The sequence below is a fragment of the Poeciliopsis prolifica genome, unplaced genomic scaffold (genome assembly GCF_027474105.1).
Source record: "Poeciliopsis prolifica strain line A6 unplaced genomic scaffold, Auburn_PproV2 SCAFFOLD022, whole genome shotgun sequence".
Lineage (NCBI taxonomy): Eukaryota > Metazoa > Chordata > Actinopteri > Cyprinodontiformes > Poeciliidae > Poeciliopsis > Poeciliopsis prolifica.
This window is the reverse complement of record NW_026562397.1, coordinates 3,179,269-3,200,678: the sequence shown is the minus strand read 5'-3', so window position 1 is coordinate 3,200,678 and position 21,410 is coordinate 3,179,269. Positions and strand designations below refer to the sequence as shown.

Below are 21,410 nucleotides of genomic sequence, written 5' to 3'. Positions count from 1 at the left end.
CAATGCCACACTGACCAACCTGCATCCTGTTTCTATTGACTGCTGAAAACAGCAAGGTTTCTCATCGTTTGCTTCATTTCCGTCCTCTGTTGAGAAGTGGTTACTGCTAATGTACTGATGACTCAACACTAAAAAACAAAAAAAAATTCCTGATGCTGTTTGCATAAAAAATTGATTGTTTCTTGGCTGATTGAGGTTTAATTTAATTTCTATCTCATATATTTTTTGTTGTTATGCCAAAATGACTGCTTTTCTGTGTCAAGCTCTGTGTCTTATTTATAAATGCATCTTATAAATCAGATTCCAGTTAAGTCTCCAATGAAGTTGTTTGCTCTGTGGTTATTATTGTAAAAAAGCTTTACTACTTCACAACATTATTACTATAAATCTTTCGCATCACAGTATCAAATAGTTTATTGACACATTAACCCCTTGGCAAGACTGTCCAAAAATTTGGGCAATCTTGAAAATCTTGCAAATCATTTTAAAAGAAAACACTTCAATTTTCCCTTTGGGTCGCTGCATAATGCGGGAAGCTGTGTTTTCACCATTTTACAGTGGCCTAATAAAATTACAGTAGTCTATTTAGTTCCGGAGGAGGACAGTGGGCTCTGTGTTTAGTCCACTATTCACTGTATCACTGAATGATGACTATGTTTGGCCTCACTTATCTTTTTAGTAAGAATATTTAGGAGGAAAAAGCATGGATAGGATGAAAATAATGTGATTTTGGTTGGTTTATGGCTTCATTTTCTTTTGAGAGTTAAGAAGCCTATGTTTTCTTCTTGCTACTTATATGCAGTAAAGACAGGAAGTTGCGTGATCGACTTGAGATAACATGATTAAAAGCTTAGATAAAATGAAAAGGCAACATTTACCTAATCTTTTAATCTACACAATACTAATTAAAAAGACTATACTCATAATATTGAGTATTTTGTGTTTGTCGTCATGGATGAAATGTGTAGCCATACATTAGAAGCTATCTTAAAGTTGTAATTTTAAGGTGAACCTTTAAAACAGTTCTGACTGAAACTCTAAACTCAAACAGGTAACTCATAGTAAATACCATCATTTCACCCATCCATACTTATATTTTGTCAATGCATCCATCCATCTTCCTACAGTCAATGGATTTTTGAGAATTTCAGCCACTATTAAATGTTGTATTTACTGTTTGAAATGTTAAAACTTGATTCAGAACTGAGTCTGGAAGTTATGGAATTCCAAATTAGATATTTATAAGTCTTTTCCTATATTTATAGGTCAATTGTAGTCCGTTCCTGATTAGCTTTAGGGATTCACCGATCCACTTTTTTCACTTCTCTTTTCAGGTTTAATATTATCCCAAACTGATCCAATACAGAAAAACAGAGCTTAACTTAAGATATTTCTGAAGTCAGTTAATTGACTGACATAAATGTACTGAATTACTAATTTGTTTGATAACTCTGCACTAGCACAGCACACTTAAGATACACCAACAGCTTCACAACCTTGGTCTAACATGTAAAAACAACACATTGGCTTATCTCAGGTAACTCTAGCATAATTCAAAATATGAATACTACACTTGGACTATTTTAGCCAACTAACTATCTTCTAAATTCTCCTTTGTGCTTATACTTATTCCATAATACATTTAGACATTTGATATGTTGTTCAGCGCTAATATAAACCTATCAAAGACATGTTTAGTATATGTTTGAAAAAAGATATTCTTTATGGCCAAACTTATGGTTTTGTCCCCAGACAAGAAGAAAATAATTATGGTCAAGCTTTGCAATGTTTCCAGTTCCTGTTTGTCCAATGTGGTTTTGTGATAACAGCCTAGACAAAGTTTGTTTCGTATGCTGTGTTTGTGTCTTATGGGGAAGTGTTTGTAAACGTTGCCTCATCCACTTCTGTGCTATATATGGCCGTAATGTTTGGTTACATGGCCCAGATGTTAGTGCTGTCCTGTGAGTCTATTAATAAGAGACTATAAAAGACTGTCAAAGAAAAACACCTGCATTCAGTTTTTAGAGGTGAAAAATGACAAAGAATAAGTACCGTTACTCTTCTTACATTTACACAACACTGTTTCAAGGTACATTGTTTAACTATGATAGACCATTCATAATAATTTCTACTCTAGATTTGCTACAATTTAGATAAAAAATAAATAAATCATGGTTCTAAGTGCTCTGATTTAAGTTAAAAAGGTCACACATTTGTGTAGCTTTGTGGCAAAAGGTCTTAAGATCAACAAAATTGAGCAAAAACGCCTAAACAGCTGTCATATCTATGTGATTTCATATAAAGTGCAATTATATTTTAGAAAAAAGGTCAAGACTTTTCACAGCACATAGACATTCTGGAATATTTGTTGCCATCTCTGACGTTTCCAAATTGTTCCTTTGTTTCACACATGCATGGAAAAATAGCATCGTCACCCACCTCCAGAGCCGCAGTGCTGTGTGGACATACTAAAAACCCCAGGCCCCCACACACAACAAACAATAACAAATCCCACTCTCTAAGACAGGATGCTAAAGGCCTGTTTGTGTTCCTTTGGTACACAGTGGCAGACATTGTCCTTCCTATGTTCTACAGCAGAGTTATAGTTTGACTTAGAGGTTTCTGTCTACAGCAACATTATTTATCTTTTTTTTTTTGCTTTTAAGCTCTGATCTTTTAATCAAATGTGACTTAGATGAGAAGGGCACCTAAGTCCAAATCGCGACAGGGGGGGCAAAGAGAGAAAGGTTTTTGAAGAGGACAGTGACATGTGAAAGAGGTCCGCCTGCCCCTTATTTAAAGCCCTGTCAGCCTGTGTTTGTCTCCACCATCAATTAGCTCTCTAAAGAACCTCACACCCTCGCAAAATACAATGCAAGGAAGGAAGGGGGTAGATGAGAGCTGGTGTGGAGACTAATGTTTTCTTCACCCTGCACAAATATTTCTTACAATAAAGGCATGCTATAAAACATCCAATTCACCACTTGGCCTATCCTGTTTCTGACCGATTGTTGGAGTTAACGGCCTTACAAAAGTGGAGGTCTGTGAGGCTTGTGTTAGTCGTTGTGTCATGTTGGCCAACCTCAGGCTGATGCATTCAAAGAAGCCAGTCATAGTGATGGAAAAAGAAAGTATTTTCGCCGACTAAAGTTTTAACATTTAAATGATCTACCCTTTACCAAATTTTGAAGTTATTCAGATCTACTGATAAAGCAAAACTGGATATATGTGTGTGAAAATTATGTTCTTATAAATACTATGACATGTACAATTTGTAAAAGCTTTTTCTTTGCTTTCTTTTTTGCAACGATTATATGCTGAACTATTGACTGTAGTCTACCTTACAGAGAACTTGGTGCCTTTGCCAACTTTGGAGCAATAATGTAGGTACAATCCATGCTTAGTAAGTAAAGTCTGGTGGCCCACCAGGCTTAATACACTGAGGGGAACCCTGGACTTTTTTGGTTGCCATAGAAGTTATTCCTTTTTCGCTTTCTGTTACATTGTCACAAGTCACATTGAACAAGCTGTGTTCTCATTTGTCCTCAAGGAACACCACACACACTGCAATCTATCTATCCATTTTCCTACACCCTTGTCCCTTGTGGGGTCAGTAGGGGTGCTGGTGCCTATCTCCAGCTAACGTTCTGGGTGAGAAGCAGGATTTTTTTCTCTCTTTGGTGCTTCTCTGCTTTAGGCTAACAGTGGATGTAGTCCTCTACTGGTTCAAGAAGTTCAAGCTGAGTAAACATAGATCTTTACGGGAGACTGGGTGGAAGAAGAAACACAATGTCATAATTTAGACTTAATTGAGGCCCTGTATGCATGGAGATGAGCACAGTAAACTTTTGTAAACAAAAAATATATATGCATCTACTTATTTTGGACGCACGTATATGTGCGTCCAAAATACCAATTTTCCCGGTTTGTCGATTTCCCCGGTCTGCTGGGAAAATCGATGATGCTGTAACACTGTCAGAGAATGACACAAAAACAAGCAGCGCCATGTTTGGTATTCATCAGAGTGAGACACATGCAGGACAGAGAGACATGGAGCTACAACATCAAAAGAAAATAAGTACAGAAAATATTTCTGTTTCTTACAGTTTTTAATCCCTACGCCTTGTTGAAATGTTTTCCTTTCCTCATCCATGTCTCCTTTGTGTTCATCCTTCTTTCTTTCCTTTGTCATGTCCTTTCTCCCTTTGGCCTTTACTTCCTCCCCTTATCTTTCTGTCTTTAACTTTACCCTTCACCGTGTCCTTTTTTTTGTTCTTTTTGTGTCTTTCCTTCCTTGTGTTCTTCCAAGTTTGTTTCTTTTTTTCTTTCCTTTCTTTCATTATAAAAATTCAACATGAAAACGGCGTTCTGAAATTAATACGCTCTGGGACCCACTCTCAAAAACTGGGTTCGCTTCTAGTTTCCCAAAAAGTCAAATCTGTGTGGGTAAACAACAAAAAACTTAAGCTGAAACTCCAGAAATCGTTTCTGTACGGACAGGGCCTGAATTCTTCTCCCAAGCATCAGTGTCTGAAACAGAAATTTGAAATCTGCCATTAAAGCAAATAGGTTGCTTTAATGGCAACCTATTTGAGGCACAGATTTTAGTTTGTAAAAATTGCTGAGAAACAGCTTCACTCCCTGGAAAGACACCATAATAGTCTTCATGTGCACCCAAGTCTGGGGCTTCTTCCCCAGACTTGGGTGAATTAAAAAAACATTTGTTTCAAAGCAACTTTTGGAAAAGCTGCTTCATCATTCAAAGCCTTCAGACTACAACTTACGGTAACGTCCCATAAATTCTTTCCAGATAAACTGATTTAAATCATCGCGTAAACAACTTGTGTCACTTAACATCACAATAAGTTACAGAAACAGAAGATTGTGAACTCAGTTCTCCTCAAATCGGCGAGGCCCTCTAACATATTGCATTTATTTCTGCACATATGTAGAAATGATTGGCCAGGCACATTTTTTGGCCCTTGCGTAGCTCTGCGTGTTGCGGCGTTATCTTCCTGTCAATTTGTTTCCGTACTTTGTCCATACCTGACCTAGTTTTCGTTTTTTTTTTTTTTTGTCCTTATCCATTCTTTACTCAACTCAGTTTCCTTTTGTTTTTGGTCCTAAAACCACATTCTCTTTTGCACCGATCTCATGTCTGCATTTTTCTCCTGTGAGGTCTTTTGGTTAGTCCCTTGTGAGTGCTGTTTGACATGATAATCTATGCATGGAGTTTGTCTATATGAACATGACATATTGTGTGTTTTGTTAACTGCTTGTGAGTGAATCCCTGTGAATCCCCACTCTCGTTCCCCGGCATCCCTCGCAGTCCTCACATGCACCGCGAGTCTTTGCGTCGGCCAGAAGGCGGCCCCTCTCCAGGGGAGGTCATGGCCCGGGCCGGGTCAGGTCTTGGTAGGTGGAGATTTTTTTTGGCTCATCAAGCGGACCAAAGGGGGGAATGTTTGAGTCGGTTGCCAGGCAAAAAGGAAGGTTTTGATTTTACCTCTTGTGTCTGTCGAGCAGCTTGTCGCAATTAGTGATGTCAGAAGGGAAAGAAACAAATATGAAGCATTTTCTTCAAAGAGCAAGCATTTCCTGCCCATGAGTTCATTCTTTCCTCGGGTTTCTTGCCGAAGAGAGGGTAAAAGTCCAGCCAATTTCTTATTAGTCATGATAGATTTTTCAGGTTGGGGCTCTTCTTTTTCATCATAACCCAACATCAAATGTGTCAACTGTCAAAATCCTTTTTTTTTTTTTTCTTGTTTATTCTTTACAAAGATCTGAACTTTTGTGTTTACTTGACAAGATGGATCACTAGTAATAAATCCTGTGACACTTGTGGACTGTACCTCAGTGGTATGCCTATTCCTCTGATGAAACTAAATGACAGCTTTGTTTAGCATGCTGCTTAGATTTCATTTGCCTGCAGTATTTTAGATAATATGTCACAGTGCTCTAGTTAATGAGGCCCGACTGTGTTCTTGCAGCAAAGCAATGCCAAGTTTCCCCCCCTCCAACTCTCCTCCTGGCTGAAGGTATCCCATGCAGCAGCCATCTGTCTACCGCCTCAACTAATGGTAAAGGGTGGAGTCCCTTTTCCTTGGTCTCGTTACTTCTCAATGCTTTACTGTAAAACAAACAGCACACGCACAGAGTCTAGTTTCTCCTCACACTTCGACAGGCCTCGAAAGCCGACACACCGAAACCAATGCCGCTCGTCGCACGGTGAGCAGTTGGAGTGGCGTGTCAGGTAGCTTCACTATGTAGGGCACGCTATGGAGAAGCCTGGTCTCAGGACACGTGTCCATAGGCATCAGTGCGATGTCGCGCATGCCAAACATGACGCTTTACTACTCGAGCCAATATTTTCACCCATCTGTCCTGTTATAGACACATTGTAAATCTTTATGGCTGTACAGCTGTTGGCATTGTTTCAAAGCTTTGCCTTTTTTTTCCAACTAAAATAACAAAGTTGAACAAATAGTGTGACAGCAAACAGTTGTTGTGTCAGCTCAGATGACCATGAGGTAGAAAATGCTCTGACCTCGACGGCCCCTGACTCCCCCCACTGCAATGCACCCTGGTGACTATGTCAGAAGCAATGAAAACAGAGGGCAACACATGTACTGGAAAACAGATTATAGCACCAACAGGTCTTTTTTTTTAGACCGGGTCATGAATCAAATGCAGGGAATAGACGTTTATTCGTGTCTAAACTATTGTGGTGAAATGTTATAATCCAAAGTGACTTTTCCAAATGTCTGTTCAAGTGGATGACAAATAAGGCAAGACTGGTTTATTTTTCTGAGGGAAATGTGTTAACAGCCTTAGTGGAGTTCGTAGCAGAACTATTCGTCTTGCACATTTTGCCACATTATAACCTTAATGTATGAGTTTCAGAACTTTTTGCTATTACAAAACTTTAATGTGTACTTTTTAGAATCAACTTTTGTTGCAATTTCAGCTACAATTTTCATATTCAGAAGACTTTTGCTCATTCTTTTTTGCAAAGCAGTTCAAGCTAAGCAATTTTCAAGTCTTTCCACTGATTTTCATCCACAATTAGATTTAGGCCTAGACTTTGACTGAGCCATTCTAATACACCTAAACAAATGTTTATATATGGGACAGAGCTGATTCTCTGTCCCACTCTGAAGTCTTGTGAAGTTTTCTTTCAGTATTACCCTCTATTTAGCTCCATCCATCTTCCCATCAGCTCTGAGCAAAAGCATTTGCCCAACACGAGTGCATGAATGACCAAGGAGATAGTGCATTGTGGCTGATGTCCAGTGAAAAGTTTCTGTCGGGTCTTCCACACATTTGCCTTGGCCCCTAATAGGCGTACAGCATTTTACGAGTAATGTTTAGTCGTGAAATGCACGACTAAACATTGATTTGTCAGTAGATTCTCACACCTAATCTGTGGCTCTTTGTATCCAATGCTTCGGTGGTCTTGTGGTCTTGGCCGTTTCTTTGATTTGCGCTGTCCTTGGAGATCCTTTTCCCTTAAGGTGGATGGTCATGTCTTGGCAGAATAGCGCTTGAGACATACTCTTTCATGAGATTTCAATTTGGACTGGCGCAGACTTATCAAAAAATATAATTCAGTACATTTATGTCTGTTTTTTATAAAAAAAAAAAAAGTTTACTGTCGATTCAGCACTTTTTTCTGTGTCGAATCAGATCTGTATCGGCCAGATACAGCCAGACTGAACCTCAGATATCTTTTCACTTCTACCGAAGAAGTGAAAAGACTGTATCAGTGCATCTATGTTGTTAGCATGTGGATAATACTCAGGACAGGAAAATAAAACTCCCCTTCAAAATCTTCCACATGCTGAAGCTTGAGCAGCTATTCAAACAGAGGGTCCTACTTTTGCACAGATGGTCACACACTTATTTCTTATTTTGGGAGAGAGAGAAATACTCCATTTATATGTGTGTGTGAGTGTGAGCGTAATCACTAAAATTACAGGGGACGTAATGGAGCTCAGGGAGCGTCAGCCTCCTTGGCTATATTGCTCACAAACCATGATAGCATTGCTGTGGTTTACCACTCATATTCATGCCAAAGACTTGAAATACCCGCTAGTGGACCACTTTTATAAGTTTTACCCCATACACATCTTTGACGGCGTACAAAGTGGAAATTTATGGCTCCCAAATTTAGTTTATTCTGACTGCAGCCGTGTCGGGGAAGCTGAGATTTAACATTGGAATATTTCAAATAAAATCAGCTCAGAGAAATATTTTACTGTTTTGGGAGTTTTTTTTCTAATAAAAGAAAACATTTATTATGAAGGTTTAAGGCTAGTCTACTCTGCTGCTCAGTAGGGTACAGTGCTGTAAATTATTGCGTCTTAAAAAATAAGCATATGTGATTCTATCAATGAGTCATTCTCAGGAAAAGTGGAAAGAAAACAGTCTGAGATGGCTTTTTTTGTCCCAGCAGCTGCCTCGACCTGTAATTTAGGATTTATTTCAGGTTAGTTTTCCAAGATATGACCCATACCACCACCGAGCTGGAAGTGTTTGTTTGTTCTGCTACAACCACGTAGCACATCTGTCAACATGTGGATTATCAAATCAGAAACAGTTTTGATTTAATTCATAAAGCAGAAGAGAGTTCAAGTAGTTCTTACTCCAAAACAGATTTTCAAAAGTTGTGATCTCTTTCATTGACCAATGAGACACAACTGACTTCCAAGTGGTCTTTATAAGAACCATTAAAGACGTTTTCAGACCCTGTATGGTTTTATTTTTGTGACTTTATTTAAGTTTATTCCTTTGTGTTTTTTTTTTTTTTACTACAAACTTCAGTCTGATTTCACCCTTACACATTCGGCTGCTATTCAAGCTGACACTGGCCAAAAGGCAGCCTGCACTCCGGTTTACAGTCCATCACACGGTTGACGTAAAACTGATAGACAACACCTTAGAATCACAGTAATTGACCTGACTGTGTGTGATTTTGTGTGTGTGTGTGTCTTCTGACCGTGGGAGGAAAACCTACACGTCCACAAGGAGAAAATGCTGCTTACAGAAAAGAACCAGCAATCAGGCCAAAAACGCATTTTCAGTGCAATCCTTGGACATAAGCCAGTTGCAATGATTCAATTAATCGCATGATGAATTAAAATGAGCTCGTCAATGTCCATCCTGATGATTAGTATTTTCAGGGCAATTTTGTACAGTGATTTCAATATCCATTTTATTTATGGCTTCTCTTATTTCAGTTTTATTTATTATTTTTGCTTTTGTTTTTTTTGGGGATGTTTAAAGTATCTTCCATTTCCATTGTTTAATATTCTTTAAAAAAATTTAAGTTTATTTCTCTTGGAGATGGCAAGCTTGTATTATGCTATCGTCAATATATCAGTTCTCAAAACAACAATATTATCATTTGTCACATTAATAACTGGGACAGTTTATTGTCCAGCAGAATTTGTTGTTATGACAGGCCGGGTTGGGCATGAAAGTCATGAATATGTTTTCAATTTTACTCTGAATGTATTCCTCATATGCAGATAAATGTTAAAAACTGGAACTCAGGTCAGTCTGTGAGACCCACAGAGTGAGAAACCCTCACTTCACTCAAAGTAACACATCACAGTCCAAAAATATAAACCAAAAACTAATTACTGTCACTTAAAACAGAAAACAATTATTCTTACTGCTGCTAAAATAATACAGCATGTTGATTGCAACAGCAATTGTTCTTAAACTTTTTATAAAACCACATTTTCAGGTTGCTGTTTTATATCATAGAAAATAAACAAACAAAAAAAGCATTCTGATACATTTGATGGATACACTTTGGTCATTCGGGGATGCACGGTGGTTCAGTTAATACCATTGTTCCTACAGTAAAGAAAAAAGTTGGAGATTTAACATTGGTGACTGGCCAAAAAACCGCAATCGGTACACTGCTACTTGGTACACTTTGGGGTAGTAACAGTCCGTTACCTCTTAGGAACCACATTCTTTGACACATTTTCCAATTGTTTCTGCCTATAGCACTGACATGCTCTTTAATGTTCAAAGCCTGTTTTATATGTCTCAAAACAAGACAACAAAAGCTACGGGGTGGGCCCAGAGTCAAATTAGTGGGCTCATAAAAAAGCAAGAATAAAGTTAATCTATTGCTTCCCTTGTTTCATCTAGGTCCAGAAAATCGTACCTGCTAGTTAATAAGATTCTCTGACAATTAGCAAGAGGAGCAGTCTGAGTGCCCCGTGGTGAAAGTGTGCAGCTTCAGAGGCAGAGCAAAACCCACAGTCATGCACAAGAAATCTGCTTTGTCTTACACTAGGAAACAAAGACATGCATTAAACACAGAAGTTACTTCTACCAAGGGAAGGAAAATCAAACTAAAAATCCTTGGCATGCACTATTTATATGAGGGTAAACTAGTGTGTCTTTCTTTGTAGTTTTAGCATAAATGATCTCTCCAGAAATGCTGAAAGTTAACTTGTTTTTGTAGAATGCAGCTGCTGTGAATTTCAACCTGATGTGAAGGTCATACAGTATTAGGACCCCAGGATTTCAGTGATGAGGTAAACACAATAAAACACTGAATTTTACAGATATACAGTCGTATTTTGGCCACTGCAGCTCCCGCACCAGCCGTTACCTGGTTACACAGACTTGGCTTGTGCGTCTGTTCAGCTCTCCCTTCAACACAGACAGAATGAATCAGTCACCCATGGCGGAAAAACTTTCTCAAACTCTGACATCTTCCCCAAAAAGTAAATTCATACCTTCTAGCTTAATGCAAGCTTCAGGGCCACCAAGGTTTATAAACGAGAGAATATATTTTTGAACGTTTTGTCAGCATGATTGGAGGAACAAAGATACAATGATTACTCAAAGACACACAGGGGAAGCTAGCTAGCTGCAACACCTCAGTCCAGTTGATGGCCATGATATACAAAGATTGTAAGCTGTCAAAAACTATAGAAGAAGTACCTAGGTACAGGCAGTTATATTTGGTAACTCTTGAACATTCAAATAAATCCGAGTTGATGGTACTTATTGCTCTGTCTCAAATCAGATATTCCTTTGAGGAAAAAGACAAACTTTGATCAGTTTTGGTAAAGCAGTGCAAACGGGGAATAAGTGGGAGCTACATAAGTATTTTGGTGTTGAGTTCAACTCTAAGGCATATTTTCGTCCCTATTAAAAAACGAGATTCACGCCAGCCATGTTTAGTCCGCTTTAATCGAACTCTTTTTCGTCTCCCTAGAAAGTTGGGTCGGTTTAGGAAGGTGTGAATCAAACCAATCAGTTCACCAAAGATTCAACCAAACCGAGGTCTTGGTTCAGTTTAAGTGAACTCTGGTGCAGTTTGAATGCATATGTGAATGTAAGAAGACCAAAGACCCACCGAAAGCAGGAAGCGAGGTACAGCGCAGGGCATTCTGGGTCAACAGAGCCAAAATAAAAGCCCGAGTCTAGCAATACAGGCAGAAACGGTGCATAGTCCTTTGCCATGTAAAAAGGCGAAATAATACAAATGCTAAAAAAAATGACGGGGAAACAGTTTGACGTCTTTTAAACCTAATGTTCTGTTGAACCACAGCAGTCTGGCTATTGATTTGTTCTGTTTTTTTTTTTCATTCACAACATAACTACATACTTTTTGGGATAATAAATAAGAGTAAAATGGGAAAAAATGGAATCAGAAAAATTTAAATGGAAAAAGTTGAATTTGTGAACAAAATAAAACTAAAGTAGGAAAATAATAAAACAGAATTCTCAGCATTGCATTTCATTATGCGATGCTGAGTTCATCAGTAAATAGGGAATCATGCTTCTTGGCAAAGTAACTTTTGTTGGATGTTGTTCCTCTCCTTGACATTTGTTTTCCCACTTCATTAATAGACAGTCACAGATAATTTTCCTGTTTACTTTCTGCTGTGGCAATAACACTGGAACCTTCTTTATTGTGTCTTTTTAATTCAGCAGTTGTGAGGAGCAATCAGGTGGTCGTCTCTGACAAAGTGAACGCGGTGCTGGGGAAGAACATTACGCTTGGCTGCAGGATCCTGGTGGAGCCCAACCTGAGTCTGACACAGATCTCCTGGGAACGCCGTCTTCCCTCAGGTCCTATCACCTTGGCAGTGTTCAACCCCGAGTACGGAACCTCGTACGCCCCGGAATACGGCAAGCGCATCTCGTTTGTGTCCCCGTCCATACGGGACGCAACTATCATCATCGAAGGAGTTGGTTTTGCTGATATCGGGTCATACACCTGCAAAGTGGCGACTTTTCCTCTGGGCAACACGCAAGCATCGACCTTTGTTAATGTTTCAGGTAACGTACAGTATTATTGTTGGCTAATACATCTGGATTATTTTGTTTTTAAGATTAATAATTTACAGAGCAGTTCACAGCACAGCAGTTTATTGTGGTAGAACAAAGCTTGAGCTAACTGTTTTCTCTGGAGAAATGAACTGCTCCTTAAACAATGCCTAACATTCAAACTTCTTCTTAGAAAGATGCCAGTTGTTCTTAAGAATCTGCAGCTGAGAGAAGCACCTTTTGTTTGACCTCAAATGTCTCAAATTTCAATCATTCAAAAACTTATGTCACTACTGCCTGAACACACTATTTTGAATGTTTTGGTGTGTCTGACCTGTTGCCCTTCGAACAGAATGCAGGAACTTCAGACTGAATCTGAATCAGACGCAGCAACAAGTTAATTGCAGGGTGTGATTCAAAATGAGTCTCATAACGTTCAGTTACATTTTACCAACTTGGATGAAAATTGAGATTTGGGACGGGGTAAAAAAAAAAGATGTTTGCTCTTTTCTGACTTTTATTTTTCTTCTTTAAACATTTTTGACATCAAACTCAAATTACCATATGTGGTTCATAACGAGATAATCTTGCTAAACAGACAGAAAATAATCCACTTGTGATCTGAATTGTTGATTTTCAACTGAAACAATGATGAGAAGTTATTTTAAAAAGAGACTGTGGACCTCCTAAAGATAGTTTTCATCTTGAAATCATTTTGTCACTTTTAAAATGAGCAAAACCATGTTTTGCAGTGGCTAAAAAAAGTAGTTTCAGGCTGTTTATTTTTGTGCTTGAAAAAAAATTGGCTTTAATATGTATTACAAGGTAAGAAACCCCTGATCAGTGCACTTTGCACTTTTAACTTTACTAAATACTTACTCCCCTTTGTTGGAAATAAACATTTTTTAACCATATAAACATACACTCATTTGAAATATGAACGTATTTGAACTGAATGACCACATTTCCCAAGAATCTTATTGTTGAACTCCTGCTAATTAAAGGTTAAACTGCAGTGTCCTCATATTTCTGTGTGGAATACAAATTTTTTTTAATCTTCTTTTCTTTCTCTACACTCAGCATATGCTTTAAGCTCTAAATGTGACTCGGTGTTGAGAGTAGGAGATTGCGTATTGGCTGCAGCTTCTTGTCCTCCTCCAGAGACAGGAGGAGACTCTGATGTTTAATGAGTGGCACATTAAGTATTGCTGCAACAGCCGCAGTGTCTGGAACCTCGTGGAGCTCAATTACACCTTCCTGTCTTCTCTGAGTAGATTCTCAGGCTGTTTTATTTTTTTGTGCTCATAGGGAAAGCATGTACGCACATACCCGAACACACACCTTCTTTACAATTCAGATGTAATTAGGGTGTGATTACAGAGGAAGTATGTGTCCTTTTCAGTCTAATATGCAGCGTGTGGGAATTAGGTTACCCCACTGGGTAATTTTCTCAGACGTGGAACATCACAGTTTGAAGAGTTAAACGCAGTAAGTTTATATTCCCAAGCACCCTTTTTATGTTCTTCGTGTTTGTTTTGACGTGTATATGTTTAAAATTCCTCTTTTCATTATAATGAAGCTCATAATTCCTCTGCGGCTGTGTGATATAGCAGCAGCAGCAGCGCATTGCAAGATTATTTGTACCTCACTTTTCTGGCAAATGAAAATCTGAATTATATGATGTGCATATGTACAGTATTCACTCTTTGATAGCTTGCATAAGACCCAGTCCAGTCAGTTCAGAAGTCACTTAAAGTAAAACTGTTTAGGGCTGTGTGATGTAAACCCGTACCATTCAGTTCACCTCAGGAGGCCTGCACTGAGACGGGGTCAGGCAAAAAATATTGCAGAACTTAACCAATTTAGACAAAAATGTCAAAATTCACACTGAAACATAAAGCTAGAGCCCCAAATAACCTATGTAGACAGTTTATCAACAAAAGATAGGTTGATTCTGGGTTAATTACACTTTAAAGAGTAAGCATAGAGCAGTTCCTCTGTGTTTTTAGCCATTGTGTAAATCAAGCTGGAAGATGGATGGAGCTAAACACTGGGAAGAAAACCTGGTAGATGCTGGAAAAGACTCACAACTGGGATATAGTTTCACATTCCAGTGTGACAACAACTCAAAACATATGCCCGGAGCTACAGTGGAATGTTTTAGATCAAGGCATATTCATATGTTAGAATGGCCTAGAAAGTCCAGACCTAAATCCAATGCTGGATCTCTGACAAGAGACAAAGGTTGCTATAAAAATATCAATTCATCAATGTTGTGCAATCCATTTCTTTCCAATTCAGTGTGGATTCAGGTAAATTGATTGCATCCCACCAGTCAGAGGGTTCACAACACGGTGAGCAACGAGATCCACATCCTGTTTTATAGTAAATCATTGCCCTTCCTACATTTTCCACGCTTTCTGTTTGTTGGACAAAGATGGGAAGTGGACGGTACGGTAGTAATGTTGATTAGCTAGCTGAGCAGCTCGCGCCTTTCCTTAGACACCAGGAACCCATCAGATACCTGTCAGTGTGGCCACCAAGCTCTCAAATGTGAAGTTGTCTTCTTTTTGAGTTTACTGGCGGTTGGCAGACAGCTACCTGGTGTGCAGTCCCATTGACTTTAAAATGGAATAAAGAACGAAGGAAACCTCCTAAATACGACCATGATCATAGAAAAGGATTGTTGTTAAAGCCCTTTACCTCTAACGTACTTTTCAATACTTGATTTATGCCATGTGTGCTGTATTTACTTCCTTTTCTACCCATTGCTTTTATATTTTTTCCTACTGAGATTCCGTGTTTGATTCCTGTTTATATTTTAAGGATCATGAAAAGCACACGGCTGCATTTTCATTCCTTTCAAATTAACTACAGTAACAACATGGAACAGCCAAGACCCTGAGTAATGGACAAAAGTCACGGCACGCTTTGTAATGTTTAACAGGTGCACTGGATATTGGCTTCATTTCAGAAGTCACACTCTCCATGCAAAACATCTCCAATATGGGCAATGTCATGAGAGAGAAACACAAATATTTATCCATACAATAGCTCTTCTGGCTTGGGTTTTCTTTTCTCCTATGGTCGACAACAGGAAAGGACAAAAATATTTAGGCAGCGGTTCAGCCGGTAAAACCCCTCTCGTGTAAGCAGAAGGAAGGAAAATATTACCCTAAGTGAATAAGCTACAATGACCCCTTTGTTTTTAACTACTGGCAGGTCAATGAAAATCTACTGAGCAGTTCAGTTACTTGAAAACAAAACAAGGATGCAATTAGGTTTAGAAAGTGAATTTTACAGATAAGGAAACTACCGCTGCGTTTTCGCAAGGAGTATAAGCACCGAGAACCTATTTTCGTCCCAAAGCGCTCTCCTTCGCCCTCTTCATGATTGGACTCTTTGCTCAGTCTTTAAATGGCAGTTTTAAGTCGGCTCAAAATGAACTAAGTGTCGTATAATTTACTTGCAATAAAGTACTTTCAGGTCTGCCTTAACAGAATTCTGGATTTCCCCCGGGGCAAAATGTCGCATGCAAAACGCTGTTGTTTTGTTATAGCATCGCAAGTTGTTTTTTGTTTGTTTGTTTTTTCTTACATGCAATAAAAACTGTTCTGTTGTTTTGCTTCTTTTTCACGCATCCATTTTTTTAAAAAGCGCAGTTTCCCAACAAGATCAGATGTTGTGTGTGAATCGAAAAGTCATTGTAGGCATATTGCTGAGGGGAAATTATTGGCCTTTTCCCACCCAACACTTTTCCACTCATCCAGAGGGTTCCCGTCACCACCCCCCAAAATGAACATGTCTGTCTGACTTGGTTATTCTGATGTTTCAGCTGGCCGGCCTGCCAACATAGAGCAGCTACTGTTTTAAAGGTCAGAGGGCTGCAAGGAGGGGCAGAGAGAAGTGAGTGAAGAATGTGAGGGCGGAGCCAGGAGGTCAGCGTCTCCGCCCCTTCTAAAGGCGTGCATGAGGTGTATGGTTATTTTTGGAAAAGAAGAAAAGCGTGGTAATGGTAGTTGTTTTTTTCCCCTTTGTTCCGATTTTGCTGCTGCACCTCCTTCTTGGCTGATGATAAGGAGCAAGATGGGAGATTTTTAATCTAACAGCTTGTAGGATTTAGCAGGCAGCAAAAGAGGAGGTGGTGTACTGCAACACGATGCAGACGAAATAAACCAGAGCACACTGTAACCTGCTTTTAACTGGGCCTGTTGTTTACTTCTGTTCCCCTCCAGTAAACGTTTTCTGCTCGTCTCCTTTTTGTCCTTAACTCTCTTGACTGTCAGTGCTGACAGTGTGTGGTATGTTGTTTTATTTTTCTTTTCATTTTTTCTGTCCAGAGCATTGTTGAGACGAGTTCGCTCTTTGCATAATTCTGGTCACGTTCCTCCTACATAGACCTGCTTGTCGAGTCATTCTCAGAGAAGTGGTGTAACATCGTCCCAGCGCAGAAACAATCAGATGGGGGGCGATTGTTGTGTTAAACGTAGTCAAAAATAAACAGCACAGAGCAGAGTCTCTGTGCGGTCTGGAAAAATATGAAGTCGTAATTTAATAATTATTTATACTGTCCCATTCAATAATTTAGAATATTATTGGAAAGCCTATTGATTTCAGGGGCTTTATCACTGAGTGAAACACATTATGTAGGTTCTTCCTGTAACCAAATGTATCATTTTTAATATGAATATTTCACTAACAAAGTGCTTTCCTTAAAAAAAAAAAAATATGCCGCAATCAAGTGAACATTTTGTGTTTATAGTTACGGCGACTAAATCAACACAAGCCTGATGAATTAATTATGGTACAAACAAATTTAGAAAACAGGAGTCCAAAATGGTTTCTTTTCTATCATGAAACACTTTCAATGTTTTATTTTAAAAAGAATCAGAATTTTTATTAACTAATTGTTTAAGTTACCAGGTTTAAGAGGGTTAATTACACACAGATGAAGTAGGAATGGACAATAAATCAATAGCAATATAATTCACAAAAGACACAAGATCAATACCAATAGATAATACTCCTGATAGAATATTTAATATGTAGAGTATTAATGTAGGTAGTGGAAAGGCTTTGGCTGCTCTACCTTGAACTGACTCGATCTTTGGTTACCTAGCAACAACTTGTTGAGTAATTTGCGCAGCAGCTGTTTCAGGTTTCTCCTCCAAGACTCATAACTGCTAAAAAAAAAAACAACAACAGGAAAGGTCATGCCACCAGTTTTTAAATATCTTGAGTATTTCTGATATTTAAAACACTAAGGCGACTGGACATTACTAATTCATGCATGAACACAAAAAAATCACTAATAATTGTTTCATCATCTATTCAGTTTTTGTTGTTGTTGGTTTTTTCTCCTCCTGTAAACAGTGGAGCCCAAGGTGTACGTGTCTGCAGGCCCCGCAGCTCTTCTCGACGGCGGGGACGAGGCGCTGGTGGCCACCTGCATCGCGGAGCGCGGGCGGCCTGCCGCTGAGGTGTTCTGGGAGGCTGAGCTGTACGGGCGATCCGAGAAGCAAACTCAGGAGGAAGTCAATGGCACCACCACGGTGCGCGTCAACTACATGTGGAAGCCCCAGAGCTACGCCCAGGGAAAGATGCTCACCTGCGTGGTTCGCCACCCGACTCTGCAGACAGAGTTCCGCATACGCTACAAGCTAAATGTGCAGTGTAAGTCCTGAATCAAGACAACTCACATAGCAGTGAGAAAAATCATGATAACTTTTTTTTGATACAGTTGAAATCAGAAATATAGATACACTGAATAAAAATACATTTTTTTCTCACGGTCATTTGTTGTATTATCTTAGTGAGAGTCACCAAAAATAATTTCTATTTGTTACACAGAAACAAAACTTGAAAAGATTTTTTTTGTATATCTTTTTGTAACTTTTTTAAATTCAAAAGTAGAGTTAAATACAATTAACACACACAATAGATGCTCCATTTGATATATGAAACTTTACTAGAAATAGCCTTCGGTTTATTTAAAATGTAAAGGACACAGAGACAAAAAAGAAAGGAAAAAGGAAAGTTAGACAGGTGAGGAAAAGGTTGAAAGGAGATGGGAGAACAGGAGAGGAAGAAGCATAGAGAGAACACAAGTCAACACCCAAGAAGTCTGTCTCCAACCCTGCAGAAAGAGAAAACCAGAACCATAAACAACATATATGTAACAATAGTTATAACTTTACCGAACATCACACACTACAAGTTAGTACAAGGTGTATTTTGGCAACTGCGTTCCAACATTTGGTGTATCTGAAAAACATCCAAATCTAAATGTTTAGAAACATTTGTCAGTCGAGCGCCCGGACTCTCTGTGTTTTACAAAATCGGAAATACTTCCAGTACAGTTGAATTTCTCTATTTGTTTTGACTTGAGCGAAAAAAAATATCAGGAACTTTTTTCATTCAGCTGACTGCTAGATGATAAGCAACATGTAGGGGTGGGGCAGCACTGTGTTTCCCTAAGCTGCTTTCACCCCAAGAAAGCTTCAGTTGCTCAGGGACGTTCTCTGCCGTCTCAACGGAAGAATTTCAAACTATAAGATCATAATTGAAAATGTACGAGTTAACTTTTGAAATTGTTTAAAATCTTAATATCAAAACGGTTTCATGCCTCCCTGCAACAATAGTTACAACAGTCCCCTTTATTTTTATAAGAAAGTAACAGTGTTGATTAAAAGTAAACTGAAAGTTTGGATTTGAAGTAATTTCTATTAAATTAAAGTCAAAATTGCGAAGGTACCCCATGCTTCCTTAACAAGCAGACTGTTAGTCTGTTTGTTCTGTATGAGTGGAGACTAATGAAGGTGTTTTATGAAATATTGATCAAGCCTTTTGAGCAACACAAGTAGCAAGAGGCTGCCGGGCGCAGCGGATGGAGACACACGGAAACCAAGGTTAATGCAGGAAGAAAGAGGCTCTCTAGTTCAATAAATCATGTCAAGTGCAGAGGCAAGGGGTTTTAAGTGCAAAAGAAGCACATTTTTGAAATGTGTGGAATAGGTTCAGTAGACGCTGCAAGTAGTGACATCTTCGCCTGGAATGCAAACACTTCCTTCGTTGGCCCTCTAGAGAAATCAACAGGAAAAATTAGATATCTGTGTCACTGTTTGCCATGTTTTATTACATTGCCGTGCGTTGCGCTTCAGTTATTTCTTCCCGGTGACGGTGCAGGTATGGGTTATTATGTGGCAGGCAGGATCTGCTGACTGACTCTGCTGTTTTCTAACTTTTCCATCAGCAAACGCTCATTTGTTTGCTCTCCTAGCTTGATTTGACCAACAGATGCTGTGGCCTGTTACCATCCTGTGATTACAATACATGCTTTGTTCCTTCTGGAAAAGTTTCTCACCTGGCTGCTTGAATTACAGAGACTAACTGTGAAGCTTTAGTCTTCTACCGCTGGAAAAATAATTTAAGTACAAGACATGATTCAATTCTGTTAAAATTAAATGTACTTCATTTATACCAAACGGAAATTTAAATGTTAACTCACATCTTCCAAGTAGTTCTTGCAGACAGGAAGAATCTCCAGTAGCAGTCTTGATCATAGTCTGATGATACCTCTGACTTTTACGACATGTTAGGAGCTCAATTTCCGAACGGCAGAGATGATATACTGCAACATGTGCTTAATGACACCATTAGTTCACACCTCCTTTGCTTATGACACTTTGAATTACATCTGTAGGTGTTCTCACATAGGCCCTTTTTGGTCTGCTTTAATCAAACTCCAGTTCAATTGCCAAGAAAGTCTGGTTCATTTCAGAAGGTGTGAATGTGTCATCAAAGTCTGATGTGGACAAAATACAAACCTTGGTCTCTGTTCGGTTAAAGAAAACTGTGGTGCGTTTTGAATGTTTATGTGAACACCAAGCGCACCAGAGACTGCTCCAAAGGCAGCAAGTGTCGTATAGCGCAGGACATTCCGTTAAATGCAACTGAAACAAATGGGTGACTCTAGCGATAGTAGGAGAAATGATTTGAGGTCTCTTGCCAAAACAAAAAGAGAAATCCTACGACTGCTAAAATCTGACGCCAATCTATTTGTTCACATTTCACAAAGAAGCAAGTTCTGCTCAGCGTCTTTAGAGGTTTTTGGGTCGTTTCCCTCAGTGGTTCTTGGTGGAGCGCCATCACAGACGAAGGGATGACAGATTTCTCAAAGGTTTTGGTTCATTCGCAGTTTGAAAGCTAACTGCAGCAGATGAAAAAGTTGTGATTTTCATCCCCAATCGAACCACGTCGACCGGGCTGTCAGGAGTGAAAACACTCGCTGTCTGTCCGTCTGATTAGAAAGCTGGGCAGAGAGACATTGGAATCCATATGATCGTCACCCATTGTGATTGAGGGAAGAAATGGTTTGATTTTCCTCCTTCTCTTTCTGTTCTTTGGTCTGCATCCTTGAAGCCTCCTGTTGAATTAGGGGTCATAGTTCAGATGTTAATTAAGCTTTTGAAATTCTAGCAAGCTGCCTTCAGTTGTAAAAGCAATGCCTTGTTGCCACGCTCAAGAAGAAATATCAATTAAGGAGACATTGTTTTTATATGTATGTGTAATGAAGCACATCTGACTTTTAAAACATTTTTGTTTGTTTACAGTTGCACCAAATATATCCATACAAGGAATTGATAAAATTTGGTATGTGGGTCAAACAAACGTGAGAATCACCTGCACAGCCAAAGCCAACCCTCCTGCCCATGACTACAAGTGGATCAGGTCAGTGTCTCCAACACATTCCTGCTTTTACAAACAAAAACTACCACTTCTGTCTCTATAAACTCTAATGTTGCAAAGTTTTCTGCATGAGAACATTCAGCCCATTTGCACATACTTCTCCATTTTAGATTTAGCACCGTAAGCAGTTATTCTAATAAAGATTTGTAAAAGACTTTTGACAGATGATTCACTGGCAATCCACCAAAAGAAAAGCAGAAACCTTAAAATATGTTACTCTTTTATTCCAGGTGCGCAATCTTCTGACAGTGAAAAGCTCAATCTTTTCTGTGGTGTGGGGCTGATCTGTTGCCCAATTTTCAACTAACCAATTAATAACTTGAAAGCAACCAGTGCCTAATAGGAGGTTTTTTTAT

At 38.9% G+C, this 21,410-nt stretch overlaps 1 protein-coding gene across 2 annotated transcripts in view; it reads left to right on the top strand.

The window, feature by feature from the left end:
* nectin3a (nectin cell adhesion molecule 3a) overlaps positions 1-21,410 on the top strand; it is a 47,833-nt gene that overhangs the window by 12,139 nt on the left and 14,284 nt on the right. Inside the window, exons 2-4 of one of the 2 annotated variants that reach the window (XM_055045430.1) lie at positions 11,971-12,318; positions 17,680-17,979; positions 20,919-21,036. In XM_055045430.1, coding sequence (XP_054901405.1) covers positions 11,971-12,318; positions 17,680-17,979; positions 20,919-21,036 — 766 coding nt within the window. Of the gene's footprint in view, positions 1-11,967; positions 12,319-17,679; positions 17,980-20,918; positions 21,037-21,410 lie in introns of both variants that reach the window. The other variant, XM_055045429.1, reaches the window with a different exon arrangement.